At 46.1% G+C, this 18,465-nt stretch overlaps 1 protein-coding gene across 1 annotated transcript in view; it reads right to left on the bottom strand.

The window, feature by feature from the left end:
* Positions 1-18,465, bottom strand: part of LOC135910737 (neuferricin) — a 39,751-nt gene that overhangs the window by 5,400 nt on the left and 15,886 nt on the right. Inside the window, exon 5 of the mRNA XM_065442802.1 lies at positions 15,357-15,543. Within this exon, the coding sequence (XP_065298874.1) occupies positions 15,357-15,543 (187 nt within the window). The remainder of the gene's footprint in view (positions 1-15,356; positions 15,544-18,465) is intronic.

Raw genomic sequence — 18,465 nt, 5'->3', positions numbered from 1 at the left:
GCATAGAAGAAAAATTGCATGTCATTCGTGCTATCGAATGGGGCATGAAGAAGTCGGCATTGGCACAAAACAGGGATCTACCATTGACTACGGTGCGTAGCATTAGGAATGTGAAGAAGTTGCTCAGCAGCACTGCTGCAACCGTGAAACAATGTCGGCTACGAGGTTTGACTTTTCGCCATCGTTGCCTCTGTTGTTGCCGAAGTGGCACTTAACAACAGTGATGAGGATGGCACGGAAAGCAACAGCATGGGCAATTCAGGCCCGACAGCGGCAGAAGCAGTACGTTACGTCAGTCACATGAATGCAATCATTGCGATGAGAACAGCACCCCACAATGAAAAAGGCCCCCAATGAAAGTAACTTCTGCAGCACTACCGCGCCCATGCACAGAGAATATGCAATGACAACGATGAATTCATCATGCGTGTGTTTGCTGAAAAGAGGGGGCTGCCTGAAAAGCTGGCTCGCAGCTTTGAGTTTGAGGCCGTTGTCATCACTGCTAGGTCGCGGCGGCATCAGACGAAAATAACAGACTTTTGCTGCGTGAAGTGAATAAATACTGGATGTTCTTGCCCTTTCATCGCACTCTTTCTGAGTTCCATTTTTGAGAAGTAAGCGGGCGATCTCATGCTATTTCGGTTAAGCAGTACTATTGTTTAGTATGTACTTTTTCTGAGCTCCAGCCAACTACAGTTTGGTGAGGTTTCCCTGTACATTAGAATCGCTAACATCACAACGACATACTGGTGCAACATTAAAAAATGGAAGCTTCACCTTTATTTTATCTTCTAATATTAAACCTATTCACCCTATGATGATAGTACATATACATACTTGAAAAAGAAAAAACATTATTTTGTATTTATATGTGCAAATCACATCGAGAATAGCAATAGGGGAAACCCCAGGCAAGAAACGAAGTGGGTTTCCCCCCAAGCTACCTATGCCTTCATTTGGAATTTGTGTACACAGCTGTCATCACATATAATAACCAAAGGTATAGATTTCACTTCTTTACATCACGTGTGTGACATCATGCAGCCAGATATGTTGCATCAGTCTGTCTCCTCTGATCGTGTTTTCAAAAGAAAGTAAGTTGCATGCCAAACTTTTACCTCATCCAACAAATGAAGCTTGCTGCCTGTCGTTCCATGTTGCTGAATGCATTTAACCAGAGATAACACACTCAATTAACAAAACTGACAAAGAAACAAAATATTATGAACTATGTTGCCTGTAGGCAACATTTCTCAATAGAGGGTTAACGCAAAATAAATGAAAATCGAGATTTTAAGGAACCCTGATCAGTCTTAATTCATTTTGTGTTCCTGTTAGGTGTCCCTATAACCAATTGGCACAGGCTGCATGGATGCAGCACATGTACACATTAAGCACCACGAGACTTGGCTTCCTCCAGAGACATTTCTCAGTGATGTATTCCTTTTCACAACAACCCTGTGCACCGAAAACATATCTGCAGCAAGGTCTCCCTCCAGCTGTCGAAAATGTCTGCCTACATGGCAGCACGAATTGCAGTGCTGCAGTTGATGTGATGTGCTCTTATATTGATTTTGGCGCACATAATGAATCATGCACTTGATATACACGTTAGTATGTAATCACCTTGTCCAGATTTCTCTTTCCATTTTGTGCCCTTCCCTTTCTATAGCATTTTATTGTAGAAAGCAAATATCAGTAGCAGGTCAGCACTGCGTCATCCATTTTCTTACCTCGTCCTGTATTTTCACACTGCTTTTACTCTGGCATATACCAGCTATCCCATGCTAATACTCTTGTCTCATGAGAACAAGAAACTGTGGTGTGCACTACGTGTCTACTGTGGAATATTGCGTGCAATGTGTCAGAGTTCACCCACCCAGAGAGAATCAAGGTTCCCTAACGGGAGCTCTCATGACTGCTAGTCACATCCTTATAATCCACCGAGCTCTATGATCATTGGTTGAGGGGACAAATACAGCCGAAGTCAATGCAGCGCTCATATGGAAGAAATGCTGCAGGTTTCATGAAGTCATATGCACCAGCGGTCATACAACGCTCGTAAAACAAGTACAACAAACAGTGAATATGTAAGTACATACTGTTGATAGAGTAATCTAGGCGACAGACAAGGCTAAGGAAAATGCCAATATCCATTTGCAACTGAAGCAGTAGAGTGTTCCGTATGTTAACAGGGCCTAGGTAACATCTTTAAAGAGGTAGACAAACTAAACAAATCTTTGCATCTTGTCATGAACATATTGAAATATTAAACCTCAATACGTGTTGTAGAGCATAAAATATCAAAATGTGGATAGTCCCTTTCTCTAAAACTGTGCAAAATCCCTGCCATAAAACTACCACTAAGACACCTTATAAACATGTCTCGGTAAGTACAATAGCTGCTCAGTTTATCAGACAATTCGGCTTCACTGTTTTTTTAATGAAGTCTACTATAAGTAACATCGAAGTATGCTATGAACGAATGACAGGATCCACACGTAGGAAAGCCACGAAGAAAGCAAATTACACAAAAGAAACAGACAAACCCTAATTAGAAGAACAATGGTGAAATGCACAGAGATCTGCATCACAAACAAGCTATATAAGAAAGAATAAGCATGACAATATGTCACTGGGTGGAGCACTCCTCACACTACCACTCTGTTAAAGGGACACTAAAGGCAAATTTTAATTCAAGCTAAAGTGATGGATTAGTGCTCGAGAATCTCTAAGGCGTCAATATTATTACGAACAGAGCCTTAATAATCGAAAAATTGAGGTAAATGCAAAACATGATTAGATACTCTCCCGGGACATTCAAGTACTTGCCCAATGATGAAAGCACTCCACAGTTTAAATTGGGTCACTAGTAATGAACCGCTCGTTGCAAAAACATCCTTGTATTATACTGTACGATGAAATAAAATGCTACTTGTCCAGTTCTATTTCATTTTGAGAGAAAAAAACTTATTGAAATTACCCTTGACAACGACGCAGGCGATCGAAAGGTTTCATTTTCGCTCGACTCCGTATTGCCCACGCTTTCGCGTTTCAATAGTTTAATTATCAGGTAGTGCTGCGCTGGTTTTCCTGGCTCTCGAAACTCGCACAAACTACAAGATTCAACTTCCACGTGATGTTGTGGGATGCCCAAACGGTCGACTTATATAGTTATTATGTGGGTCTATGCCACTTGACCAAAAAGCAGCTGCAGCGGCGAATCCACCGCTCTGTCTTGGCTTGGTGCCGCCGTCTGTCATGCGCCGTTTGACTCAGTGACAGTAGCACTGACAGCACTGACAGTGGTGATGTCATTTGCAACGTCACCACTCCCCCGGTTAGGAGGAGGGAGACTTGAATTTCCAAAAATGTATTCGGACCCTTCAGATGCAATTTTCTCATAAACTAAATCTTTTTTTGGCATGGAGCAAGCGTTGCGAAGTTTCTGGAATGGTATTTAAACAGTCCACGTCGACTCAGTATTTGCTTTTAGTGTCCCTTTAACTTCCTGCCAGGAATAGCAAAAGAAGAAAGCCTCAAAGGTTGTGGAGGGCAGTACTTTTGGCTGTTCCAAACTCCATTGAAGCGAAGACTTTTGGAGAGATTCACATTAAATACACATTGCAACATGAGTTTCAGGACCCCTTCAAAATGTGCTGATGAAAAGTGGGATGCACTCAGAAATTGTCATAGCATAGGCACAGCTGCTCAATGCCGCCTTTCCTTTGCACTGAGTAGATATGTCATGGGTATAGCAGCAGAAAAATACACACGCTCACAAAACAGCCTGAAAAACCAAATTTTTCTCCCACGCAGAAAATGGTTCTTTGCCCAATCCTCTGTGATAACTGTTAATGGAGGAAAGGAAAAGACCTAGGAGAAGGCCTGCTGTCGCACTTCACAAAGCCTCCTCGAATCAGCACCTCTAGCTTAAATGCCTAATTCACTTTGGCTTTTTTTCATAATAAATGAGTAGTATACACTACTGAAGAAATCAGGACAATGCTGCAGGCTGCTAATTCTCTTCTCAGCAGCCTTTCAATAGCTCCTGAGCAGATGATGCATGCACCTGGTGGTTGGCAGTTATGAGATAAGTACCAGCACGTCGCCTCAGAGTTTCCAGCATGTTGCAGTTGGTGCCTAAACTCTAAGGTCGTGCCTACAACTCACAAGATCCGAGTCGTGCGTCATTTACACCGTGAAGTAACGGCAGCACCTATTTTTTTTCAGTTTTGGTATCAAGTATCTAAAATTTCAAAACTGAAAATTTTGTACAAAAGCTGTTTTGTATCTGTTGTATCTGAATCTAGGCCTTTTTTTTATGTAGGCCAAAAATTTACTGCAATTAGTCCTTACGAGGCAAATCCTCCTCCATAAGCCACGAAATCGGGCTACAAGGGACAGCACCATCGCCGCATTAGTGTGGATGGGCGGTCACAGCGGCGCTTCCTTGTGGGTGATTTGAGTCAATTGTTCAGCAATGAAATGCACTGGCTGATGTGAAGTGGTAATATTGTTACGGTGAAGTGAAGGAAGACGTTGAGTTGGACTAGAAAAAGACGAAGTCTGGCGGTTGCCTGAACGCCATATCCATCATTTGTAAATATAAGTTATTTTACACTCGTGGGCCTGCTTTCTTCCCGCAACATTTTGGTGGAAGGTGCGGGGTACCACCACGGAACTTCGCAGCGGACGTCATCTACCTGCTGCCACAATGGCAAATCAACCGACACAAGCGACAACGCCTCGGCAGCCCGTGCCCACGGTCATCCTCACTCACCCACGGGACCCGGGAACATTTTGTGGCACGGACAACGTCGACGTCGAGGACTGGCTTACGATGTACGAGCGAGTGTGCGACAACAACAGGTGGGATCCTACAATGATGCTTGCAAACGTAATATTTTATCTGAAGGGAACTGCGAAGCAATGGTATGACACACATGAAGCTGACCTAACGAGCTGGGATGTTTGCAAAGAAAAAATGCGAGACCTGTTCGGCAGACCTGTCGGTCGTCAGCTGGCAGCTAAAAAAGAACTTGCGTGCCGCGCTCAGACGTCCACAGAATCCTATGTCGTGTACATACAGGATGTGCTGGCCCTCTGTCGCAAGGCTGATGACAACATGACCGAGGCAGACAAGATTGGCCATATATTGAAAGGTATTGCAGACGATGCCTTCAATCTCTTGATGTGTAAGGATTGTGCCACTGTGGATGCAATTATTAAGGAGTGCCGGCGCTTCGAACAAGCGAAGGGCCGCCGCGTCACTCAAACTTTCGACCGGTTGCCCAATACCGCCGCGACATCTTCTTGCGAAGACCCGCCGAGGTTCGTTCAGCCCGCAGGACCGGAAGAAATAACGCGCATCGTTCGCCGTGAGCTTGAGGCCATGGCCCCGGCTCCCGTTCGTTCAGACTGTCGGGAAAGCGTACCCGCTATCTCCCTTATACAAGCGGTCGTTCGGGAGGAAATAGCAAGTTTGGGCATTCCATCTCTCTGCTCAGTCCGCCATACCAACACCTACCAAATTTCTCCGACCGCTCGCTCCCGGACGCAAAGCTTTCCACCACTCCGTCGCAACCCAGCTGAATGGCGCACAGCGGATGATAAACCCATCTGTTTTAATTGTTCCGGTATTGGACACATCGCCCGTCATTGCCGCAACCACTGGTCGTCGCCTCCTCGGTGGTCGTCTCCGAGTCACTACAGCCAAGTACCCGACAATCGCACTTTCTCGCCCTATACGCCGACTAGGAACATCAACGCCGACAGTGCTCCACCAAGATCCAGCCGATCCCCGTCTCCGCAAGGTCGTAGGTCCCGTTCGCCTCTCGTTCACCGCTCTTCGTCCCCTTCTGCAACCGGTCGCTTCGCTTCGGGAAACTAGGCGGTGCAGCTCCCGGAGGTGAAGCTGCAACTCCGACCCGGCCCACAAATCCTCTATTGACCCTGCCTACATGTGGAAACCTGCTGGACATTGAAGTCGATGGCGTTCCGGTTAGATCTCTCGTTGATACAGGAGCGCAGCTTTCAGTTATGAGCGCTGCTCTCCGCCGCCGGCTCAAAAAGGTTCTGACCCCCGCCGTACCGTGCACCGTGCGAGTCGCCGATGGGAGTACGTCACCTGTCCTTGGAATGTGCACAGCACGTGTGACCATTGGGGGCCATTATACCGTTGTTCTATTTATCGTCCTTGAACACTGCCCACACGACCTAATTCTCGGCCTCGACTTCCTTTCGAAACACTCTGCCCAAATTGACTGCTCCGCAGGTGTTGTACAGTTGGACCTGCCGCTTCCTGCCGACGCAACCACTTGTGCTCCACACCGCTTATGTGCTGCTGAATTTGCAAGGCTGTCTCCACAGGCTGCTACAAATGTCCTGCTGACGCCCTGTCCTCCCGTACCTGATGGCGAGTACGTCCTGTCGCCGCTTACTGACGTGGTTTTGTCGCGTAATATTGCCCTACCGAGCACCTTAATTCGGATCCGCGAAAACTGCGCTCGCGTGCCCATCCTCAATTTTGGGTTCTCGTCACATGTTTTGCCACACGGTATCGCCATAGCGCATATCACTCCTTTGGAAGAATTTCAGATTTCTTTTTTGACCTCTGAATCCTTCCTCAGTACGAACGGACCTTTGTCATCCACTCCTTCGTACTCGACGCCTGCGGACGATGTTTCTAAGATGATCGCCCCCGACCTTCCTTCCGAGCAAACAACAGCTCTTCGTCATCTCCTGTCATCTTATCGGGACATCTTTGATTTGGACGACCGTCCACTTGGCCAGACATCTGTTGTCACGCATCGCATCAACACCGGTGACGCCAGCCCCATTCATAGGCGGCCATATCGTGTTTCGGCAACAGAAAGGGCCATCATACAGAAAGAAGTAGACAGGATGATGGACAAGGACATCATTGAACCCTCCAGTAGCCCGTGGGCATCACCGGTTGTCTTAGTAAAGAAAAAAGATAACTCGTGGCGCTTCTGCGTTGACTACCGTCACCTCAACCGGATAACAAAGAAGGATGTTTATCCCTTGCCTCGCATTGATGACGCTCTTGACTGCCTTCACGGATCCCAATACTTTTCATCAATTGACCTCCGCTCCGGCTATTGGCAGATTAGCGTCGATGAGATGGACCGCGAGAAAACCGCCTTTGTCACACCGGACGGTCTGTACCAATTTAAAGTCATGCCCTTTGGATTATGCAATGCGCCAGCTACATTCGAGCGCATGATGGACTCTCTCTTGCGCGGCTTGAAGTGGTCTACATGCCTGTGTTACCTCGACGATGTGATTGTGTTTTCGCCGAACTTTGAGAGCCACCTGCGGCGCCTCACAACCATACTCTCCGTGTTTCGCAGGGCTGGCCTTCAGCTAAACTCCTCCAAGTGCCATTTCGGTCGCCGTGAAATTAACATGCTTGGTCATCTCGTCAACGCCGCCGGAATCCAACCTGATCCACAGAAAGTTCACGCCGTGCGAAATTTTCCTGTACCTTGTTCAACGAACGATGTCCGTAGTTTTCTGGGCTTATGCTCTTATTTTCGGCGATTTGTGAAAAATTTTGCGGACATCGCTCACCCTCTCACTGACCTTCTTAAGAAAGACGCCTCTTTCTCTTGGGGACCGCTACAGGAGAAAGCCTTCTCTACCCTGATTGAGCGGCTTACCACTTCCCCGATTCTCTCCCACTTTGACCCTTCTGCGCCCACTGAAGTACGAACTGACGCGAGTGGTCATGGCATCGGCGCTGTCCTCGCTCAGCGTCAACAGGGCCAAGACCGTGTCATCGCTTACGCTAGCCGCCGCCTTTCCACGCCCGAGCGAAATTACTCCATTACTGAGAGAGAATGTCTCGCGCTCGTATGGGCGGTCGCGAAATTTCGCCCGTACCTTTTCGGTCGGAGCTTCTGCGTTGTCACCGACCATCACGCCCTCTGCTGGCTCTCCTCTTTGAAGGACCCAACTGGACGACTTGCACGTTGGGCATTGCGCCTACAAGAATATACATTTTCTATTATATATAAGTCAGGACGCCTGCATAAAGACGCTGACTGCCTGTCCCGCAATCCCGTGGATCAACCGGACGATACCGATGCAGACTCGGACATCAGTATTCTGTCCCTCTCCGGCTTCCTCCACATTGGCGACGAGCAGCGCAAGGATCCTGTTCTTCGAACACTTATGGACCGCCTAAGCTCCTCGCCCAATGACCCGTCCCTTCGGATGTTCACCTTGCGCGATGGAACTTTATACCGTCGTAGCGTTCGTCCTGACGGCCCGGAGCTCCTCCTAGTCGTCCCCAAGCACCTTCGACTCACCGTGCTCCAGCAACTTCATGACGCTCCTACTGCTGGACATCTGGGCGTCACTCGTACTTACGACCACCTGCGGCGCCGCTTCTTCTGGCCTGGCATTTATCGCTCTGTGCGCCGTTATGTCGCTTCTTGCGACCTGTGTCAGCGCCGGAAGACGCCTGCTATGCCTCCCGCTGGTTTGCTTCAACCCATTGATATACCTACAGAGCCCTTCTTCCGTGTGGGCCTCGACCTCCTTGGTCCGTTTCCAATTTCCATCAAAGGAAACAAATGGATTGCTGTAGCAACCGATTATGCCACTAGATATGCCATCGCACGAGCCCTGCCAACCAGCTGCGCTACAGATGTCGCCGACTTCTTACTAAAAGACGTCATCCTGCACCACGGCGCCCCTCGCCAGTTGCTGACGGATCGCGGCCGCTACTTTCTATCGAAGGTCGTTGATGATCTGCTCCGCTCCTGTTCTACAGAACATCGGATTGCTACCGCGTACCACCCTCAAACGAACGGCCTCACCGAGCGACTCAACCGCACACTCACTGAAATGCTCGCCATGTACGTCTCCAACGATCACCGCGACTGGGACGTCGCTTTACCATACGTCACTTTCGCATACAACTCGTCCCGTCACGACACTGCCGGATTTTCACCATTTTTCCTTTTGTACGGCCGCGACCCCACCTTGCCTTTTGACACGTTGCTACCTTCCGCAGTACAGTCACCCAGCACTGCTTACGCTCGCGAGGCTATTGACTTAGCCGCCCAGGCCCGAGATGTCGCCCGTCATCGCCTCACAGTCTCGCAAGCTTCTCAAAAGCGACGCTACGACCTTCGGCACCGAGACCACCATTTTTCACCTGGTTCCCTTGTCCTTCTCTGGACGCCTTCACGTCGTGTCGGCTTGTCGGAAAAATTACTGTCCCGTTTTTCTGGTCCGTACCAGATCTTACGCCAACTGTCCGACGTGACCTACGAGATCGCCCCACTCGGTCAGCCTTCCGTGCCTCCCAACTTAACCAGTGATGTTGTTCACGTCACCAGGCTCAAGCCCTATGTCCCCCCAATAAGTGAGGCTGTTTAACTTGCACCGGGACGGAGCTCCCCCACCGGGAGGGTGATGTTACGGTGAAGTGAAGGAAGACGTTGAGTTGGACTAGAAAAAGACGAAGTCTGGCGGTTGCCTGAACGCCATATCCATCATTTGTAAATATAAGTTATTTTACACTCGTGGGCCTGCTTTCTTCCCGCAACAATATATTGCCCTCCAATGGCACATTTTTGCATAAAATTCACTGAACCTTCCTACTATACGTGAATGAAGTGCAAATTGCAGTTTCTGTTCTGGTACATCCAGAATATCCAGAATCCATCCAGTTCGTGCTCCGCTTGTGTTCTGCCCATTCTGCTGGCACTGCTGTTGTATAACTCAACTTTCTGCTATTCTTGCACTAGTTGCATAAATGCCTGCATTCCTGCACAGTGAAGTTAACGTAGCTAGTCCTTGTGACTCTACTTCACCCCTTTCTTTATATCTGTAGAATACAGGATAGTTATTAGGTTTATTTAAACTAAGTGCACTACTATGAGCAACTGTACTGTGGCAGGTTTGCCATATGGCTTCACACAATTTTTTTTCGCAGTAGCATTCAAAACGTAGCATTTTAGCATGGATTATGTTTTTACATGACTGCTTGCATGGGAATGGTGTGAATAATTTTAATTTGTTTTTAAGAGCCAACCTTAGTGCATCACTACCTTCCGGGCATTATATTAGCCACCAGTAATCCAGTTTTATGATGTTCTGTGTCTAGCGACCACAATGTTACACAGGATCCTCTTGTACTACTTTATTTCCACTTCCTTTCCATAGCAGATAATCAAAGCACGAAAGTGCAAAAATTTACTTGCGAGGCAAAATTATCTTTGCGTAATGGGATACCCACATAATAAAAGGGCACCTCAGGAACAGCCAAGGACGGTCGTGCCACCATGAAACAACAGTCATGCAATTTTATGCTTAAGATCAATTGTATCCTGCAACATCATATGAGCGCTTAAGATTTTCTTTCCTACTGCTGAGTGATCTCCCGCAACCTCATTCATGTTTCGTGGTATCACAAAGATTGCTTTTGATCAACATATTGCTACATGGAATCACTCAAGAACTACGTTCAGGTATTGCAGCGACCACTTAATTTATTTAAAACGCCAAATGTTTTTTGTGATGTGCTTAAATCACAGTGCAGCAATAAACCTTAAATCATTGTGACGAGCAGAGGGTGCGACAACCACACGTGGCACACTCGATGCGAACAGTCACTAATTTTATTGCAGCACGAAGGTGACAGTGCAAAGCTAAATATGTCTCTACATTGTAAAAAAAGGCATACAACCTTTTACGATTGCGATACAACCATGAAACAAACAGACTTTAAAAGGATATGTGGACATGAACAAGTAGCGGCTAATAGCCGATGTGACACTCCATCCATGCTATTGTGGTTCAGCCAGTGCCCGCCAGACTTGACCTCCCGGCCAATACCTGCACTTTTTTAGCTAGAGCTGAGTGGGCCTGACGGAGGTGATGGTCTTTTTCGTTTTTTTAAATGACCAAAGCCACACCTGGCCTCTGCAAGATGCCATAGTTTGGAGCATTTCAGAACCACTTGGATTGCGCAGGATTATTACTGGTCCACCAAAATCACAATATCCAAAGGTGCTGTTGCATTCCACAACTTTGCTTTCTGTAGCAGGACTCAACGTAAACTGGGCTGCCGCACATGACTGTAAGCATGGAGTTCCATACAATTACAAGAGGGAACTCTGGCGCTAGTCTCTACGGAAGCTGCAAGCAGCGCGGTTCACACAGCATGGGAATGATGGGTAGCACATGAATTTGGCTAAACTTTGTCCTTCTGGCTTCAAACAGCTTCATCGCTTTCTAAATTATTCATCTTCACAAAAGTACTGCATAGTAAATAATTAAATAATAATTACTAAAACTGTCAGATGGCAGGATTCGATTACGCGACCTCTAGCACAAAAGTCAGAAAACGAAACCATTACGCCATGGACGTATGCACCGACAAGCAGCGTGGAACGGGCTTACGAATTTCTCGCAAGTGCAAGCAAGCACGTTGATACACTTGGCGCATTTCGTTTGGCCGCCTCGACAGACTGAAAACGCTGCAATTAGTAGCGATTGTGCGTATTTGCAGTCTTCTGCATTTAGAAAGAATAGATTGCTTTGATATTCAGGACAATGAAGGCAGATAAAGCTTAATAAACAAAGCCACAAGAACATCAGAATCCACAAGTACGAAGATCAGACAAATAAATGTACTAGCCATCATTCCCACGATGGCTGAGTTACTGCGGTGCCATAGTTCTCTCTAGTAATTAGTATTGTAGGAAACCATGGCTGCAATGAAAGAAAAAACTTATGATGGCCTAAACACAACAGCTCTAATGAAAGAATCAATAAAAGTAGTGCTAAAAATGTCGATGGGCTTTCACTGTTTATGTGGCGCGATTCACGAGCCCAACCTAGCGCATCATTGTGGTTGCCATCACCTTCATTGCCTGAAGCCATCTCATATTCACAATGTAAAGCTCTCGGAGACAAATTCAAGGTATTCAGCAACGCTGCAGTCTGAAATAATTTATTAACTCGAATATAGATCCAACATGAATATAGGTTGACCCCTATATATTGAACTAGCTGTGAAATAAAAATAATTCGAATAGAAGTCGACCCATATTTTTCTAGAAAAGCAACAAACTTTCAACATGATGCACCTTTACCGTATTTACTCGCATAATGATCACACTTCTTTGACCCAAAATCAGGGGTGCGATCATCATTATGCGGGTTAAATTTCCCACGGAAAGAAAAAAAATTTTTTCCAAAACAGCAAAACAAAAATGGCGGCCGGCGGAGCAAGCCGAATGCGCCGAACGCTATCTTTTTTTTTTCTTCTCGTGAGTACATTACGTGCATTGAAACAGTTTCTTCCGTATCAGTAATGAATAATATCTTTCATATCGGTAAGTTTGAGGCAATAACGTAGCCATGTCCACTTTGAGGGGACAGAAATGGGCGCGCTTAGCTGCCAGTGACATAGAAACACATGGCCGGCATGCTGCGGAAACTGCGGCATCTGTCTTCACTACTATCCTAATACGGCACGTTTCCACTAAGGGTGGGTGAATATCTTAGCTGTGTTACAGGCGTCAGCGTATGAATAGGGTACACATTTTACGTATCAGTGTAAACGTGGCTACTATCGTTGCCGCTCGCGATTTGTTGCTTGCCCATGAGTGCTGTATGAGAAGAAACGAAAGGCGCCTTTTTTTGTTGTTGTTGACCACAACCATTTAACCAGAAAGGTTAAATGGTTAAGGTATTTAACCAGAAAGTTTGTACTCAATACCGGAACTGAGCAAAAGAAAAATATTTTTTTTGGTATGTTGCCTGCGGGCAACATTCTTCAATAAAGCATTAAAGGCCAACTGCAATGAAATTTCACTTTGGCTAAATTGGTTATATAGCAGGTCGGTAGTCTATACGACTGAAGCAATCTTGGCAAAGCTGCAGAGCTGGTTATTGTATAATTTTCTTATTAGCAGCCTTTAAGCAGTAACTAAACAGGCAACGTATGCATCTAGTGGTCGGCAAATACAGTAAAACCTCGTTAAACCGTACCCGCTTAAACAGTAGTTTCGGTTTAAAAGTAGTAAAGTCAATTCCCCGACTCAGCGGCCATTGAACATAACGTATTTTGTATCCGCATAAACCGTACCAGCTTATTGCGTACGCATCGGTTAAAACGTAGCGTTTCCACTTTTCGTCGCGCAAACACGGCGGTGCGTCATCTCCATCGGGCGGCCCGGCAGAACAACAAGCCTCAGAGATCGGTACAACGGCCTCCAAGCGCCCTGTGCGTTTGCACGTGAAGCCGCATCAACATCAACATCATTTCGACGCCGCATGGACGCCATGCCAGAGAGCGTTGTGGCGTCGTGCAAGCGAGGACTCGCGTCATGTCAAAGCTAGGATAAAAAAGACGCCGGGTGCTCAGCATAGAAGAAAAATTAGACATCGTCCGTGCTACCGAACGTGACACGAAGAAGTCGACGCTGGCCTGCGACATGGATCTGCTGTTGACAACAGTGTGTGGCATTTGGAATGCGAAGTTGCTCGGCAGCGCTGCTGTGACCGCGAAGAGATGTCGGCTACGAGGTTCGACTTTTCACCATCGTTGCCGCTGTTGTTGCCGAAGTGTCAACTAGCGACAGTGATGAGGACGACACGGAAAGCGACAGCACGGGCTATTCAGGCCTGACAGTGGCAGAAGCTGCGCGTTACGTCAGCCTCGTGAATGCGATCGTCGCAAGAACAGGGGCGCGATAACGTAACTATTCCAAACGGAAAGTTTTCCGGACTCCGGCACCCGGCAATGAAAAAGGCGCCACGGGACTTATGCAGCACTACTGCGCGCGTGCACGGAGAATACGTAACGCCAACGAGGAATCTGTCGTGCCGTGCGAGTGTTTGCCGAGAAGAGGGGGGCTGGCTGAGAAGCTGGCACGCAGCTTCAGTAAGTTTGAGGCCGCTGTCGTCGTGCTAGGCCGCCGCTACATCAAACAAAAATAACACTTACGTCCCGCGAAGTGAATAAATACTGCATGTTTTTTCCCCTTTCATCGCACTCTCTCTGAGTTCCGTTATCGACTGGTAAGTGGGCGATCTCATGCTATTTCGCTTAAACAGTACTACCGTTTAGTACGTACTTTTTCCGAGCTCCGGCCGACTACGGTTTAACGAGATTTCACTGTATAATGCAAGTCTAAGCAGATCACCTCCAAGACTTCAGCGCTCCTCAGGCAGCCGCGTTCGCCCTTTAATCACGGAGGTCATGCCAAGAAAGCACATGTTCTCAGCCACGCATCACTTATGGCAAGTGGTAATGGCTGTGTTTTGTTCAGTTTCAGTAACAAAAGCGTCTATTTTTGCTAGCTTTTCCTAACACATCCGCTCTTATTTCAAGCATAACTAGCCTTCTTATGCGGTCCAAAATTTCATTGCAGTTGGCCATAAAAATAGATGAGCCCAGTCAAGCCAAATTTTCAGATGTGATGAACAATGTGTGAATATTTAGTTGGCTTTCCAGACCCAATGCAGAGAAAAAGATCTACTTCACTTGAACCACTAAACTGTTACGCTAAACTAACAAAGCTGCCACCAATGTCTGCTCCTTAGCTCAACATGAGTGCCAGAGCAGCAGACTTGGAGGAGGCGGCTCTGCTAGTTACAAGAGGTGCAAATAGCGTTTCTGTGGACATATGCAGCTATGCCAACATCAACAATGACATGCAAAACCTACACGGCTCACACTAGAGAAACAATAATCAAGGAGGTCGTCAAGGTGCCTCGGGCTGAAAAATTAGGGTGTGGACACTGCCCACTTCCATTAAAGCCAATATTCATAATAAACAAGTATGCTATCAGCAAAAAAAAAAATCTCAATTTTGTACTACTTTGTTATATCTGTTAATTCATTATTATACATCTGCAATTGTTGTAACGAGATTCGACTGCATGGCAACTGGCGGTGTTAACACATGATACAGCTGATAATGCCCTCAATACTTTGATGCATTTTTCAGCACCAGCAGGTGGGCATGTAAAAGGTTGCATTTTGTAACAATGCACTGGTTTGCACAGCATCTGAAAGCAACCCTTAATTGCTTAAGTGAGAGTGCAAAAATCAATATTTTACACAGTGCAAGTTCAATGTTCTTTTTACATCTGTCATTAGCATTATATTTCAAGTTGTAGATATATGGGTACAATAGAAACAGTAGATTATGAATTCTGTAGATGGCTTCTGCTATAACAAACTTCTTATAAGATGAACTGATTTTCCCAGTTCCTTCAAGTTTAACTTAACTGGAGTCTACTGCATTCGCCGATATTCATTAACTAACGGGAATCACAGGTTAAGTTACAATTCAGCTTACCTTTTCTTGCTGCACCAAACGCTGCTGCCTTTCTCCGGAGTCCACTCGGAATTGCAGGGGGGGAACACCTTGCTCTGCTCCTTGGCCAGGTAATCTTTCTGCTTGGCTCGCTCTATGGATGCCCAGACCGCCCGCAGCTCACTGGTTGGCTGGCCTTCATTGGTGTAGTAGCGGCCAGCCAACTTCCCTGACCAGAAAAAAAAAGAAAAAAAGAGAGAAAGCGGCAGAACATTGATTCCAAGGGATAATAAGGAGAAAATTAAGTTACGTGGGACTATGTAATTGACGAGCACACTGACATTTTGTATAAAGCCTTCGAATAATTTCAATTAAGCAAAGCTTTTACTTGGCATACTAACACTTCATAACATCCTGTCTTGCTCTCGATGTCAGCTTTTTTTCTTTGTTTTTTGGCAAAGGTGGCAATGGCACAATTACCAGCAACTTGCAGTCCACTTCAGGCAGCGAAAAGGAACACCACGCACAGCATTCTTCTGCCATAGGTGACGCATTATGCTGGAGCAATGGCATGTGAATGCACGATTAAATAAAATGCATTTTGCTGCCTGGGCTAAGCTTCACGACATGCTGGTCACAGCCTATCTGATGATACTATATAATCGCAGGTGCAGAGAAAATGTGTACGTAAGCTTGTCTTGCACCTCATTGCACAATGAGACTGAAGACTACCTGCTGAGTGCACTCTTACATGTCCATATGCCAAAGTGCCCACATGCTTTACAGCCTTTGACTGATAGAGCAAACCAACAAGTGTCCCAGAAGCATATCTCAGCAGATCTACCAAGAAGCTATTGCTAGACTTTGGTGGGCCTCCAATTGCTTCTGCACAATCTTTAACAGTACCCACCAGGGGACCAATGGCTGCTGTTCAGTCTATGTACATGCACAAAAATTTCCCCTTTAATTGTGCCTAAAGCTGTATTAGTTAATGTTGTTGCAACGAAACAACATTCATGCAAAAAATTCACTACTACTCTAAAAAAAAATTTGGCAGAACCCATCTCACAGCAAAAAGGTCAACGTTAATGTGATTAGCATTGCATTAATATAGTAGCACACCGTATTGCCAACACCGAAATGTGCCGTGCATGAGACATGTATGCAGTCGGGCTCCTTTCTCATGCTTCCCGCTGAACAGGCTGCACCGCCAGAAAGTCCACGCATGGTATGTGTAGTATCAGACAAAATCATCTTAATATATATGATGCAAGCTCGTTTCCACCCAGCACTAGATAAATTTTAAAGGATCTTTTTGTCCTTGAAGAGTGGCGCACACCCACCAACTCAAGTTGGCATGAAAGAGGTTCACAGAAGACCGGCACATCCCCAGTGGCACATGCTCCATGACCCAAGTTGCTCCGACGGTTGACTGGAAAGTGCGTGAAATATCCCAAGAATGCTAATTGTGTTAAAAGGTAAGTCCACTCGCCAAGCATAGCGATGCTGACCATCACACTGGCCGCCTTGGGCTCACCCACGTTTTTGCACACAGCCGTGGGGTGGCTACTGATTTTTCCTGTTCTTGCGGCAATTGTGGCGTGACTTAATGGCAGCAAAGTGAAGCACGGTTTCTGGAACAGCCGTTTTTGTGTCCAGTTCTAATGCATGATGGGGCACAACCCTGACGTGACACACGCTGAGTGAAGTATGCAGTAAGCAAGGCATGGCTGAACTACCACGCTTGCAGTTCCTGTAGACCATTAGCACCAGATTTCCCTCATAATTTTTCTGCTAAACACTGCAGTCCTCTATTGTCACTTCTCTTGGAGTGCTGAGTGCCCCTATTATGCTGCTGAATGCTTTCAGTACAATAATAGTAGTGCGCCTTACGACCAATGGCGATGCACAGATCTGTGCAGGAAGGAAGGAAAGAGAAAAGCAGAAGGCAGGGAGGTTAACCGCAATAATGTCCGGTACCCTACCCTAAACTGGGGGAACGGGAAAGGGGAAAACAAAGATAACATGGAGAGAGGAGGGAAGGAAAGAAGGAAATTAGCAGTGAGTTCACTGACACGTGTGATCTAATAGCAATTGCAGTAATAGTCACAGACGTTCACACAAGCCCGTCGTCCTCAAGAAGGACAAAAGTGCCTTCACCACTTTATGGGCCAACGAGCAATGAGCGACGACCTGTGCTGTGACCAGAACATACAAAGGACGTGTGACATTCAACATGGTGCAATACAGTGCTCTAAAGGCTTCTTTTAAAAGTGGAACTTCAAAACATTTTGGTGTTTTACATGCCAAAACCCCAATCTCATTATGGGGCATGCCTTAGCGGGGAAGTCTGTATTAATTTTGATCACCTGGGCTGCTTTAACGTGCACCCAATGCACATTACACTAGCATTTTTAGATTCCACTTCCATCAGAATGTGATGGCCAAACAAGGGAACTCGGAAAGCGTGCCCTTTGGAGATATCTTATAAATGTGAATTGCGTCTTGGAGCAGGTCTGAAGCAGCTTGAGCTGTGTATCAGAGTAGGAAGGGAGCAGATTAAGTAATATTTGGCACAAATAGATACTATCATCAAGCTTATGTGCTTGCAGACAGCAGCAAGCACAATTAACTCTGTGACTAAGCTCGGCCCTTTAGCAGTAGCTCACTTATTCCTGCAGGTGTACAAAACATGTAAGGCATTAAACTGACTTTGTCAAAGCCAGGACATAAGGCTTAAAGTTTGATGCACATTGAGACAGTTGAATGTGCACGTGCAAACTATGTCCTACTCCAGGTCACTTGCAATGGTTGTGAATAATGTATGATGCAAAGATTTTTCTGAGAGGTTGTGCCAGTAAAGTTTGGACAGAAAGAAACTTACGAGACAAAAAAAAATGCTATGAAAAACACAGTGACAATGTTTCCAGCACTATATTACAAGATCTGACAAGTATCAGTAAATAATGCAAACGAAATCAGGCAAATCTGTTCTGCTCAATGCTGTGTTTAAATGACACCACTTTTACATCAGCCTCCACACTGCTTACACTGATTTTGAAGCAAAGGCAACAGTAATGTGACAGGCTACATGGTCGATTTTGAATTGAATTCTGGGGTTTTACATGCCAAAACCACGATTTGATTATGA

Source organism: Dermacentor albipictus, chromosome 2, assembly GCF_038994185.2.
Source record: "Dermacentor albipictus isolate Rhodes 1998 colony chromosome 2, USDA_Dalb.pri_finalv2, whole genome shotgun sequence".
In the NCBI taxonomy this organism is placed as follows: domain Eukaryota; kingdom Metazoa; phylum Arthropoda; class Arachnida; order Ixodida; family Ixodidae; genus Dermacentor; species Dermacentor albipictus.
This window is presented reverse-complemented; position numbering and strand designations above follow the sequence as displayed.